This window comes from Anas acuta, chromosome 1 (assembly GCF_963932015.1).
Source record: "Anas acuta chromosome 1, bAnaAcu1.1, whole genome shotgun sequence".
Lineage (NCBI taxonomy): Eukaryota > Metazoa > Chordata > Aves > Anseriformes > Anatidae > Anas > Anas acuta.
The window spans coordinates 145,738,904-145,753,026 of NC_088979.1; the positions used below are offsets into that span (position 1 = coordinate 145,738,904).

Sequence of the window (14,123 nt, forward strand, 5' to 3'; positions counted from 1 at the left end):
TTCATTTATGGTCGGAATACTCAACCTCCTCCCAGCACAGCTTCTCCTTTTACCTTCTGTCGCTGCTGAATGTTGCTTATCGTGTCTGGCTGAAACTCCAGCTTGTCTGTTCGACAAAGTTTCCAGTATAAAATAATAACAATCAGGAGCACCACAGCAACTGGGACTGCCACTCCAACAATAATCCATAGGTTGCTATTCTGTGACTCTGAGGAGGACTCCTTCAGCTTTTCTACAGCTGTGAAGTTAAAAGGAAGACAGCAGGTTTATGTGGTTATATATTTTTAACTGAGGACACTTCAAGGTTATGTATTTTTATATTCTTGTAAATACGAGTTCAGGAGTTTATCAGAAACCAGCCGCACATCACAGGAAATGTCATACACTTAGAAGTTATTATATGTCATGCTCAGGAAGCATGGGGAAGGAGATCAGTTGTTCCGGTCTACCTTCTGAGGACCCATGCTTAAATTACTAATGAAAATACTCTTCTATCACATCACTTTGTAATCCCAAACTGACCTGACATAGTGAAATGGGTCCAGAAAAATGACTCACCACTAAGGTGAGAACATTTTTTACTTTATTGTCTGTATTCTGCTTCAGGTAGTATCATCAGCTACCTCTTCTCTTTTGTTATAGATATTGTTACCCTCTCCACCAATAATCACAGTGAATTTGAAATCAGTAACAACCCCCACCTGTTGTGTACAGCCCCACATTTTTGTTACCTTTTTTTCCCCTTTCTCTATTTCATTGTCAGTGTGAGAGATCTTTTACTCCCAAAGAGGAAAAAAAAAGTCATACTGAAAAGTGTAAACAAACAAGTCATGCATGGAAAAAGTGATTTGGAAAAACTGACAGAACTTCGAATTCCTCTATTTTGCATAGTGGCTATATGTGGGACTAAAACCCACAGCAGTAATATATTTCTAGTCAAATTGACACATTTTCTTAAAACAATGCTTTCAAGTCAAAAAACAGTATTTCTATTCAATTTATTTTTGTGTGCCATTTTTATTAATAGCCATTCTGATGATGAATCTCAACAGTAAAGGAACATATTTTAATTCTTACACTTTATACTTCTAACAGCTCATTTATGTCATTACGATTTCTTGCATAAAATTACCATTGTCTTATATAAAAAAATTTGTTTAGTTTCTTCCCAATAAGAAAGAAAAAAAATCTGCATCTGTTGAAACAACCATTTAATGATGTGCCAGAGATATTAAGTTTCTGTATGCAGAATAAGCTATAAACAGTCCATGAAGTGTGCTCAACACTTACGTTTCTATAAAAGGAATTTACTATTGCAACTTTTTGCGTCTTTGTCCAACCAATATTGCAAACCATTGACAGAAATTAAGAAATATACGAGCTACTGATCAATCTTTTAAGAGCTGTTTTAATGAGGGATGAAATTTAGAAACATATCCCGAGAGCAAACTACCACAATTGTGGGCACTGTGCAGTGCCACAATCTCCAAAGCTATTATCACCCTTCCCTTTTCTCTCTGCTGGCATCAGTACAGATTTGACAGGGCTTACGCTGTGCAACGGCGCCTTCAATGCGGTATCCAAGAATGATTGCAGCCCGCTGGATATCAACCCTGTTCATCAGGTCAGAGCACTTCAGAGCACTGAATCTCGCTCCATCTTGATCCTCCACAAAGTAGATCAGCTCCACAGGGTTATCAACACCATCTAACCGTGACACATTCACAATCTGAAAAGAAATTGGAATGCTTTTACATTTTACGTTGTATTTATTCGGGGTTCCTGTACATTTGGCCTTTTAGTCTTTCCCTGTCTTCCCCTTCCCTTCACAGGGTATAGGCCTTAAGGACACTTCTCTAAAAAGAAACATTTGGAACAACTTTGCCAAGATGGAATCTCTATCTGTCCTCATCTGGGATATATCTGGAATATACATGTATATGTCCCAATCTGGGATATTCTATGAATGGAAATTTCCAGGGAAGTGATCCCTCACATAATACATTTTTATAGCAATCCTGAAGGTTGTTTATTTATTTATTTGTATTTGTTTCATGACAACACAGAGATCCAGTACTGAACAGAACTGCTTTCATTCTAAATATGCCAATACCATCCCGCCCTATAAGCCTTATTACCTTTGTAGCTTGTTGGGTTGTAGGAGCTGCTGGAGAGATTCATTTAATTGCACTTTTCCTTCTCTGAATACTTTGACTTCACATTTCTTTTTATTCATAACACACACTTTTTTTGGTTCAGTTTTTCTGAATGTTAAGCACTTACACAGGCAAATATTCTGTTAGCTTCAAAAAGAACTGTTTGCTCTTCCTAAATGAAAGCACCTGCACAGTTACCTTCAAACTCCAAACAGCTCCCCCTGGTATCCACCTTTCTTCACGAAGGAATTTATTTGATGCTGTGGGAAGCAGTCTTCTAAAGATGTTAATAATCAAAAGAATGTGTGCTATGAAGAAGCCCTGTAGATACTATCTAACTGTTGAACATCTACATTGCAGATGAGACTCACATAACAATTTTAAATTCCTATAAAATTAAACTCATATATAATAATTCTCCTCTGATTTACCATTTAAGTTTAATGGTGTTTTCAACCTAGAAATACTCCAAACAAAGAGCAGGAGGTATTCCACCATGCAAAACAGAGTTTGAAGAGATCTGGGAGGAAATGCCACAATGGAGCAATATATTTAGTTTCCTCCAGAACTCTCCTTTCACTGTGAAGTACATAGTTAATAAATTAGAATGTCAAACAACTGCTTATAGGCTTAAAATAAAGCAAATTAATAAATTTTTGCATGTCTAAGACTTACAAAAGAAAAGCTTTTTTTTTTTTTTTCTTTCCTTGTTTCTAACAAAATAATCACGTTGAAGCGAAGCAGTGCAATATTTTACTTCAATAGGAACGATATTGTTGTCTTTGGGGGACATCAGCTCAACATGTCTTAAAAAAGCATCTCCCGGGAATGGCAATATTAAGTACAATAAAAACAAAACAAAAACCAAAGCAAGAAAGCATAACTGTCATACAAGTTTTTTAAGCCAAATCAACGGAAATCAAAGAACAATGTTCAGCGTTACTCACATTTGGCGTAAGTTACAGAATACACAAAAATAGAGCAGAGAAATGAGCAATTTTATGAGACATAGCAAGACCTGCTAACCCATTAACCAATACCGTTTTCTCATCCTGAATGCTATTCACACTTCTACCAATCCCTGATTGAAGGTAACACAAGGGTATCAATAAATATGGTTTCTTAGTGCACATATTCAGCAGCTGTAAGGTCAAATATGGTTTCAAAGACCCCAGATACATCATGAGTTAACAAATGCCCACAGCTTCGTATCTTTACTTCATCTGGGCTGCCTTCACCACAGCCTGGCCTTAATGCACAGAACAGTAGGGAGTATTAAGCAGTATCTGCTTTCAGCATGGATGAGCACTTCCTAACTAGCACATATCTCACACAGAGAGGAAGGGAATTGAAAGGCTGCTTGTGATTAAAGTCAATGGGTTCTCATTTTAATTTTAGGAAGCTTCTTTGTGACACTTGCAAACCTACAGAATCAGAGAAATCTAGAAGATTCTTAAATTGAATTATCATAGATTTTATGGTGTTGTGGGGTATTCAAGAAGTACTACACTTAGTGTACGTGTGTTAAACACATAGAGTAACAGTCAGAAACTCTGGCTGAATGAGTTCAGAAAGGAACTCCTCCACAGTTGCCTTTAGAAAGAACAGAGGGGGAGGAAGACAGATCCCATTGTGCAAGTTGCCACAACCAAAATAAAACACTTTTAATACTCCTCTCCATATTGAGGAGTAGGGAAGGGTGAGAGGAATCCAACAGGATGGTAAGGAGAAGCATCTGGGGGTATTTTGGCACAGTACAGAGAACATGGCAATGAACAAGAAATTCAACAGAGGGAAGTGCAGGCTGGTGCAAATGAACAAAACTCACTTTTTTCAGATATGCTTTCTCTGAAAGAATTCATTCTGATTATGCAGTTCTTTATGAGTGCTCACTTCATAGTACAGAAAGGTGCAGACTGAATTTCAAATCCACGTGGAGATGGCTACAGAGTTCTGTTCTCAGAGAGCTGATGGCTGAACAGGCTATTGTTGAGGTGGCTACGAGACAGCTCAACTTGCATGCAAACTCAGGAATTGCGACAGTATCAGCTCTTTAGATTTCAGATCTGTCCTGTTGATTCACTAACCCTCTGTGTGTGTTTTTGTATTTTTTTAACAGACCTAAATTTGCTGCAACACAGTCACACTAGGTCTGAAATATTTTTAAATCAATTTTAAAAATCAAGATACACAGTCACTGCACCCATTTTTTACAGTTTCTGTACAATAAGTTTTGTGCCATTTTCCTCCAAATTGTATTCTCTGTGCAGCTTCAGATTGCTTTTGTCCCATATTTAATAGTGGTTTCTCTCTCCTTGAGAGTGCTAAGAATGAAAGCAGAGACAGAAGTGGTATTTTCCAGGCATGTAGAAATGCAGCCCATGTGCAAGGAAGGAAGCATTTTACATTTATACTTTGGCAGTGAGGAAAGACATAAGGAGAGATGAGATGCAAGAATTTCAATACTGAGAAGGCAGAAAATTAAAAAAGAAAAAAAAAAGACTAATTCATTCAACTTCTGTGTACAGAAATGATTTCATCTTTCTTGATACTAAATACGTGTTTAACCTCCAGAGAGGAAAGACTTAATTGTGTTCAGGTGTCAGTAAATTTAATTTAAAAAGTGTCTTCAAGAGACTATCATAGGTCAGTGAAGAGAGTTGCCTTGGCAACCAGGTCTTGTTCATAAATGAAAGCAGGGGAAATCCAGGTGTTGGACAAACTCACCAGGCATGTGCAGAGCATCAGTCAGCCTGAGATCTCCCAGCCATAAACCCATTTACAGGGAAGGAGTCCCTGGGTGACCTTATTCAGGGGTTTGAAGGGAGAAGTGTTATTGAGGAATAAGCGAACACACCCTCAAAAACTCCAAAACATATACACCAGGATGATTTTCCATTTTTCACTACCCTTATCCCTTAGGAAAAAATATAATCAAACAAGATTCTGCTTTCTACTTTATTAAAAAAAAAAAACAGTATTTTAGCATACAGGCACTTAAGTCAAGCTGTACTGTGGCCTGAAGGGTTCAGGAGATGAGGCAACATAAAATATGTGAAGCAAGCATCACATGCAGGTGGCCCTGGGTCAGAGAAAGCCCTTGCACAAACCAGCAGTGGCAGGAAACATTGATTGTTGCCACCACATCAAGCCCTCACCCAGTTTGCCACATGGGCCCGATTCTGCCAGCGGGCCCTCAGACCCTGGTCACACCGTGCCAAGGAGACCGGTGAGAGAGCTGAGGGGACCGGGACGTGGACTGCAGGCCTAAGGACTGCTCCTCTGACACCTTCTGTGGAGGCTTTGCTGGCCCATGGATTCGTTTCAAACGAGGTCGGGCAGCAGTTCCCATAAGCTCTGTACCTATAGTCTCACAGGGAGACTTGGCCTTCACCCAGATTATGCACTTGGGAGAGATATATGCTGTTAGCAGAAAAGCAAGGGAATGAACCCCTGCTTTAATGAAAAACTCAATCCAGTCATTGCCTCCCCTCACAGATACTATTCTCTCATGCACATTATGACTGCAGTGTCATCTAACCTGCTCTTTTCTTTAAATTACAACATCATTCTTTTTGTCACTTAGTAGGATCACCTTTTTGCTTTTTTTTAGGTTCAATAGAACAGGCACACTGAAATGAAGGAAAATTATTTTTGTATTAGCTTCTAGCATATTTTTAAACTACTATTAAACCCACTATTTCCACAGGAATTTAATGAGAAATTATGATGAACTATTCACAAAATGTATCATGTGGCTTAGTCTGTGTGGGTACAAAGCAAACAGCATTAAGCATGTGTAGAAACAGCAGATACATGTCAAAAATATATATGACATGCTCTGTAAAACAATAATATGAACGTTATTAAAAGTCAATGGAACTATTTCATGTAAAACAGTCAACCATGAGGCTTCAAAGGTTTTTGTTAGAGATGGTTATAGGCATTTTTTAGCCTGGAGTGCCACCTGTTAATAGCACAGAGGAGTGTAAAACATGCTATCCGAGCACCCTATGTAGACCAAAGCTCTTATTCAAAGTGTCTAGATTTAAAGTGTAATTTTTAACATTCTTAGATCCTAACACCTTTAGAAATGAAATCTAAATCTCACAAAGTATCAATTCTATTTTCTTAGTATATGAAAGGAAACTTATATGCCTGCAGCAACATTTGCAAATAATTGCTTTACCTTTTGACCCACGATCTTGATTTTCCATGGAGCTTAGAAATGTCACATTTCAATACACTACAAATATCTTTCACCTCAGGAAAAACTCAGATCTACAGGGGCTCAACACAAGTGAAATGCGTGCCTAGTCTTTTGTGGATATATGCATGTCTTGCTAATAGAAGTAACCAACACTTCGGTGTTACTGGCAGCTTCTGTTCTTACTTTCACTTCCTTGGGGCCTACTAATACAGTAGTCACTGTTTGGTGAGCAAGAAACTGAAATGGGAAAATCTGAATACAAAAACACAAGGAACATAAATAGCTGCCCTGAAGACTCAAACAGATGCGTATACACAACACACTTCACACACAGCTTAAAAACTTGGCCATGAGTAATAGAATGAGCAGCAGCAAAACTAAAAGGTTTATTGCGAGTGACTATGGACCAGACCCTCGACTGACAGGGAAGCACCCTTGAAAGCAATTCCCCTTCACTCAGGAGACCACCAGCAGGTGCCTCACTCCAGCTGCACTTATCTTTTCACCAGGTGTGATGCTGACATGCCTATTACACTGGGCCTGGAAAGGTCAACATGAGAGCAGCTCTGCATAACTATCATCGCATCACAGGAATATTGATGTGGTCAGGACAGTGACTATGAAACCTGCTGTAAGCATGGAAGTCTTCCCTGGGTTCAGACTCGATTCCTACCTCTAGTGCTGCAGCAATTACAGGCCAAGTTTACAGCACTGCAGCACACATAAAACTTGGTTGCTCCAGCCAGCCTTAGCATACAGAAATAGTTAGCAACTTGTTTGGTTGGGCCTTTGAATACAAAAAGTAACAATCCTGGTGAAAAGATCATTACTTCGTAAAGAATTTAATATTAAGGCAGAACTATTCCTTAATGATCTATCCACATTATACAAGCCAAACCTTAGCCAACCTGTTCTGTTTTCTACAGAAATGCCATTTCAGCATGCATGTTCTCTGCTGCAGTCATCGCTGAAGTATTTGAGCTTCTCTCTGCAGAGTACCCAGGTTGGAACATGGTTAGAAACCACAGAAGGTTTACTGAATACTCAGACATAACTGATGAACTTGTGAGAAGTCAGCTTCACTAATATAAGGAAATATTGCAGAGAACAAAAATGCTAAAAACATTTTTTTTTCACTTATTGCACACAGGTAAAAGTAGGTGCTCTGGAATATCCAGCCACAAGGCACAAAGACTCACCTAAACGCATGTGGCCAATCTCTTATGAACAAATTTCTAAGGCTGGTTGTGTCTGAATGGGATTCTTCCCTGTATGTCTCCTTAGGGCACCAGCAAACGACTAAGTCAAAACCAGATGACACAGAAAAAGTTTTGTCATTTTTGGAGAGTTAGGAAGTTGGCCTCAGAGACAAAATATAAGTAATCAACTCTAAGGAAGTGTTAAGCATTAGATAATTAATGTAATTTACATTTAATAAAGGCAATTTGAGATACCATAAACCTATAGCCTCTACGGGTATCTTACTTACACACCTGAATATTCTGTGAACACATGCAAACAAGCAGCTGTGGTACTAGACAGTACCTACCAAGATCCACACAGGAAAACACCTCACTGATCACAGATACTTAGCAGCGAGGATCACACACTGCAAGTGTATCATCCACTCTCCTTCAGCCTTCTTCTCTTCCACACCTTCCGTATTACAGTGCTAACTGTATCGAACAGTATTGGCTGTGAGCACCTGGAACAACCTTGTGTTGTGTGGGACGGTAGGGTGTGCTGAACATAACTAAGAGAATCCTCCACTGCCAGTGACAGCAATTTGCAGACTCTTCACACTAATTAAGTAACATAAATGAACAGCAGTGCTGTTTGGGACATGAGATGCAGTGTTATCTTATATCCCAGTAAGCAATACAAAGTTATTAGAAAAACACTGTTATTTTCCAAAATAGTATTCTTTAGCTAGAAAGGACCTGCTTGGAATCTCGTGCAGGAAAAAACACAAATGACTTTGAGCTTTATTGTCTAAAATAGTAAAACCGTAATCTACATGTACACATTTTATAGGCTGTGGTATCTTTGCTAGCAACATAAGGATTATGTGTTTATTTTATACGCAAAGGGAGGACTGAGGCATAAAGAACAAAGTGCAATAAGAGGTGTTGGGAATAAAAGACATCTATTTACAGCAATTCAAAGCTGCATGAAACAAAAATAAAAGTAAGATCAATTACTGAAGCAGATGTTTCCAAGATAGAAAAACAGAAGTAAGAAAATCCCAATATCTGGAAATTTAAGTGCTAGCAAAAACTGGAAGGTTAAGTTAAGTAAATATAATAGGTCTGAACTATGAGAAGGGCCATTTGTGAGATAAACGAACTGCTATTGACTTAGCTAGAAAAAGGAATTTTTAAGAACATTTTTCTTTAAAAATGGTTTTCAGCTTGCTGAAACAACTAGAAGAACATGTGAGGATTTATAAATTAAAATTAAATATCCAAGCCTTCATGGACATTATGTCAATAATTCCACCTGAGACAAAACTATAATGAAGCACAGGTCTTCAGAAGCTGTCATACGTACAAAATTTGATGTAATTTATCTATCTTACTTAAAAGCCACTCCTGATCACAGGAGTGACCTATGATAAACAGGGAGTTAAGAATCAGAATACACCACTCAACTGCTGCATCAAGCAGCATCTGATTCTATTTCATATTTCTACACTGTCACCAAAACACCATAGAGAACTGTGAAGCAGCTGTTCCAGCAAAGCACCTCTTCAGTTCAGATGACCATTCTATCTCCTTTTGCTAGGCATCTCATACAAGTCAGACAAGATAGCCATTTTTTTGAATAGGATGTTGATAAAATCATTTGCAGTGTGTTTTTTTAAAAGTCATCTTTTTTTTTTTTTAATAGCCACTTAAAACACTCAGCTGTTTGCATTTGTTATTTTTAGTTTAAAACACAACCAGTTAGCCAGAAGAACCACATTTCAAGTACAAAACACAAGCATCATCAACTAGCTAAACTAGTCAAATGTGATACATGCTTTTGAGTTATCTTTTCTCAACTCAAAATCTAGGTATTATTAACTTATTGAATAATTTATTCCCCTTTATTTCTTCTCTGACTTTGAACTCTTAATACCTGCACAATGTTGCTGCCTGCAAAACTGGCTCGTCTCCATATCCGCCCTCTGGCCAAAGCCTCGTTTAACAGGTGAGCTAGCTTCCGCTCCATCTCAGCCTGAAACACTTCCTCCTGAATTCGCTGGTCGACGACACCCAAGAGAACTACATTGCAGAAAAAGTAACCCAAGAACACAAATGAATTAGTAAAAGTTTTCAGCGTCTTTTCTGCAACTTCAGTTACACGCGTTGAGTCACTCTGTGACATCTCATGGACAATTCAAGAGCAGCAGTATTCTTGGGGGAATACTGGGAAGTTAAGCCAGTGGTTACACATTAGAAAGGAAGGCTTTGTATCAGGAAAGATTAAAAGAAATAAATTTAAAAAAAAAGGACAGAGGGCACTTTTGGAATTTCAGACAGTCTAGTCAGACACATAATGTTGAATTTAGATTTTGAAAAAGCAAACATATGAACATCCAATGAATTATTCAAAAACAACCAAAAGAGAAAATTCAGCTAAATTGCTTGCAGCAACTACTTTCAATCAAAATTTTGTGTTTGAAAGTGAGACACAGTTGGAGATGGACAGGGCAAGGGTTCAGAATCAAGGTTAAAAACTAAGAGCACGTGAATGAACCTGTGTATTCCAAGCACATCTTCCCTAGATAAAATCAAGATTACCAAGTATGCCAATTAAAGCGCACACAAAAAAAATGGTTAGTAGCCCCACCAACTTCACTCCCTAACCCCAGGTACTCCAGGTCACTAAGGCAGCTGATGCTGAGATGAATACCTGAGGAACAACACGTAGGAAACACCAAAAAACTGTGGACCTTTGCCAACAAGATGGCATCCAGAAAAAGTAAAATGGAGTTAATGGAGTGACAGTCATCTGAACAATCCAATTAAAAAACCTTAAAGGATAGTAAACTGACTCGCCACTGACATTAGCAAAATAACACAGTTTTCATTCCTGAGGCCCTCCACTAAAATGGTTTATTTTTAAAAGGTCAATTTTTAGTAAAGTTTTTTTATGTTTGCTTACTTAAGTGTGGTGCTTAAAAAAAGCAATTTGATTAGATAAAATCAATTAAATACAATTTTGTTTAAATTATTAAACAAAATATAAAAAACACATTTTCCATTAAAAATTTTTCACTGCATATGTCAGAAAAAAAGGAAATATTTTCATGATTTTTCTCAGAGATCAACAGCATGTCTGCTAAATTCAATCACTAATGAAGCATCTCAAAACAAAAGCAAAATAAACAGTGACTTAGGGATGTTATATATGGCAAGAAGACCGTTCTTGCCTGTGTATCGAATCTGAGTATCAGTTAGTTCTTCTTAATAGCATGAACTGTATTCTACAACCAAGAGGACAGCTACAGAGAACACTGCATCTCCCAATGTTTTATGACTACTGGGATACTTTAGAATACCCATGCACATATATCTTGGTAATTGAGTATTAAAAAACCCTCATCTTTAGCGTGCAGAAATTCTATCATTCTCCTTTGTCTTGAGTCATACCATCTGTCTAGAAACAGCTATCAAATAATGAAAAAAGCCATTAATATAGAATGATTTTGCCCTGAAAACATAATATACATACTTAAATGACACTGACACAGCCGAAGTGTCAGCTTTTCCCAGGATGCCTGCAAGAACTGGGATTACAAAAAATCCTTTGTATCAAAGGTGCTGCAATTGGCGTTAAACCTCATAGCCAAGAATTTTAGGGACAAAAAAAAAGTGTGTGGAGGATGTGCATACGTTATTTCGGAGCTGGAAGAACCTTTTTTTTACTCCACAATCTAAGGAAACTTCCAACAAAAACAGATAAAAACAGATAAAGCAGGAGAGGGTGAGGGTATCTTGACCAAGCTGACTAAAAAAACGCCAACAAACACCTAAGAGAGGATGACGTTGGCTGTGCAATACACACAGGTAGATTCTCTCCTGTTACTGAACACAATTTGAAATTCTTCAGTCAGACAAACTATGTGGGCTTCAGAGGTTAAGCTGCAATTTGGTTTCCTGCTTAGAAGTACACTGGTAACTAATGAGAAGAGACAGGGATACCTGAAAAAAAACAGAAAGTATGTCTATCCTACTGGTAAACTATGGATGGAAAGGCTGTGGGACGACAAAAGTGTATCCAGTGAGGCATCAGCACTGTAACAGCAAGGTTTTTAGGCATAGCCTGGTTACCATTCAGCCTTTATGTGTTGAAGAAACAGGTAGGATCTACTGTGCTTGCAAGCAAACTCAATAGCATTTGAGCATCTAAAAGTGACAACTCAACCGTATCTGCTCATTGCAGAATAAAACATCCAACAGACTTGGGTGGGAGGGATCTACTGTGAATTAATTGGAAGACATCAATAAAATTTGATGAAGCCATTTCCCATACTCAGAACATATCTATTTTTATTTTGTTTTATTCCTGTCATGTTTTGGTACAAAGTGCTACACAGAAAGAAAGTTCTTATTTTCACCTAAAACAACAAAAAAATTAAAATCAATGTAGAATATTGAAAGCATGCAGGGTAGATACTCTATGCCTGACAGCATACATTGTCTTACTAAGAATGAACTGCCTTACAGACAAAAATTGTAATGTACATTATCAAAAAATTGCAATAGTTCATTCTAGACCCAGGAATTACATTTCCCAGATGTTCCAGGTCACCAAGGCTTCGGTTTTAGAATTTATTCAGCTTAGGCACATTACCACCCTACAAACATGCAGCACCCCCAGGGTATTGATATTTATCCAGGCTAGTTACCCTGTTAACAAAAATAATTGCACACTTACTGACATACACTGTACGTACCTGTTCTCACCCAGGAAGATTTCATTAACTGGGACACATTAAGCTTAGGATAATGAAAGGCTGAGGGAAAAACAGAATGGAGGAAAAACATCCGTTAGAACAGTACTCTCAATAACATACACACGCACAAAAAGAGAAACCACTTCATACTTTACACTGTCAGTAAGCATCTTATTTACACAGATGTATTACAACTCCTGAGGCCGTGCAGACGCAGTGGTAAGGCAAGTGCTGTGAACATACACTCCCCCAGTTCATCTCTGAACAAAAAGAAGCTAACTGAAGCAGTCAGATTTATTACCTGAAAGATTTCAAGCTGCTGTACTGAGGTCATTGCTCCTAGAAACTTAAAAGTAAAGCTCACTGTGAATTGTGTTTCTTACCGAGCTAAATGCGGGATAAGACTTCTGCTCAAAGGGCAATGAAGAAATCCATGAGTGTCTGAGAACGAAAACATGACTTCCTATGAGGCAGAAACTACATGGAAATATTAAATGCAAAGAATAAAACTGAATAGATCTGATTTGTGTTCCAGACTCGTGCAGATGGAAATATTTAAAATATATCACCCTGGTAAATTATTTTACAAAAATCACAAAGAAACACACGTAGAAGCATTGCTGTGGACAAATCTAATGGATTATGTGTTTGGCCTGATGGCCCCAAGCTTCCTGTACAAAGCCATGCTCCAGAGTGAAATCCTTGCCCTAGTAAAGTGAATTAAGTCAATTTCCACTGATTTCAATAGAAATAAGATTTTTCCCAAGGTTTCCACTGGAGAGCAGTAAAGACATGTTGGGAAACAAGTGAAGATGGGGGCTGGGCCAACAGTTTCCTCAAGGGAAGCCTTAAGCTTTACTATGGCAATACAAAAGAGGAAGGGTCATAACTTTCTCAAAATATTTAATCCAGATGCAGTTTGCTAAGCATACACAAAGGTTAATTTTTAAACTGTTTCATGGATAGAAAGAATGACCTGGTACATGCTAAACCAATTTAGAACAAAGCAGTCCAGTCTTCAGTTCCAGAGACTGTTTGCCACTACTGCATGTATTAGACATGTAGAAAATTATCTGTTTTCTAATTTAATTATGACATAAACCGTAGAGTAGATGACTTCTGTCAGCAAACCTAAAATCCAATTCTTTGCCCTTTAAAAAGCTTACCAATTTTTTGCTAACATAAAAGCAAAGGACTTACTACTTACAGTATCTTTTATTTCCACAGATTTATGGATAGTCTTGTGGAAAAAAAGTGAAAATGTGGTTATTTGCACCTTTATCTCAATAATAACAATACCACTAGCTTCAAGAGAACCACCTGGGAGGTACACTGTGACTTACTGTTCAGAATGGTATAAGACGATGGCTCTTTATTCTGCACATGAACATAAGTACTCTGTACACTGACCAGGGTGCATCAAATTTCCAAAACTCTCAGACACAGAAATAGCACCCCACAGTCCATTTAATTTAACACATTTGTTTTTGGTATACTGCTACATGATTCTTCTGAGCGTAGGTCATAGACTGGAGTTCTGCTTGCTCTGGTCATGCAATTGTTCACTTCAATTTAGAAATACAACCTGAACAGAAAAGCATAAACAAAACTGGATCTGTGTTTTCCAAAGCATGGAAAGAGCAAGATAAGAAAATGAGAAATCTTCCAATTGCTACAAAACTTTGAACTGCTAACAGTTGCATTTTTTTTTTCTTCTTTTAAACCAAAATCATGCTTTGCCTCAATACTTAATGCGCTCTTCACGCTTTTTCTAATTAGTACTTGAAAATGATTTAATTCATGCAAATTACTG

At 37.8% G+C, this 14,123-nt stretch overlaps 1 protein-coding gene across 4 annotated transcripts in view; it reads right to left on the reverse strand.

Annotated features, from left to right (window-relative positions):
• Positions 1-14,123, reverse strand: part of KIAA1549 (KIAA1549 ortholog) — a 139,011-nt gene that overhangs the window by 43,136 nt on the left and 81,752 nt on the right. For all 4 annotated transcript variants that reach the window (XM_068663599.1, XM_068663585.1, XM_068663592.1 and 1 more), the window contains exons 7-10: positions 12,311-12,370; positions 9,487-9,632; positions 1,552-1,729; positions 54-238 (exon numbers count right to left, since the gene is read on the reverse strand). In XM_068663599.1, coding sequence (XP_068519700.1) covers positions 54-238; positions 1,552-1,729; positions 9,487-9,632; positions 12,311-12,370 — 569 coding nt within the window. The remainder of the gene's footprint in view (positions 1-53; positions 239-1,551; positions 1,730-9,486; positions 9,633-12,310; positions 12,371-14,123) is intronic.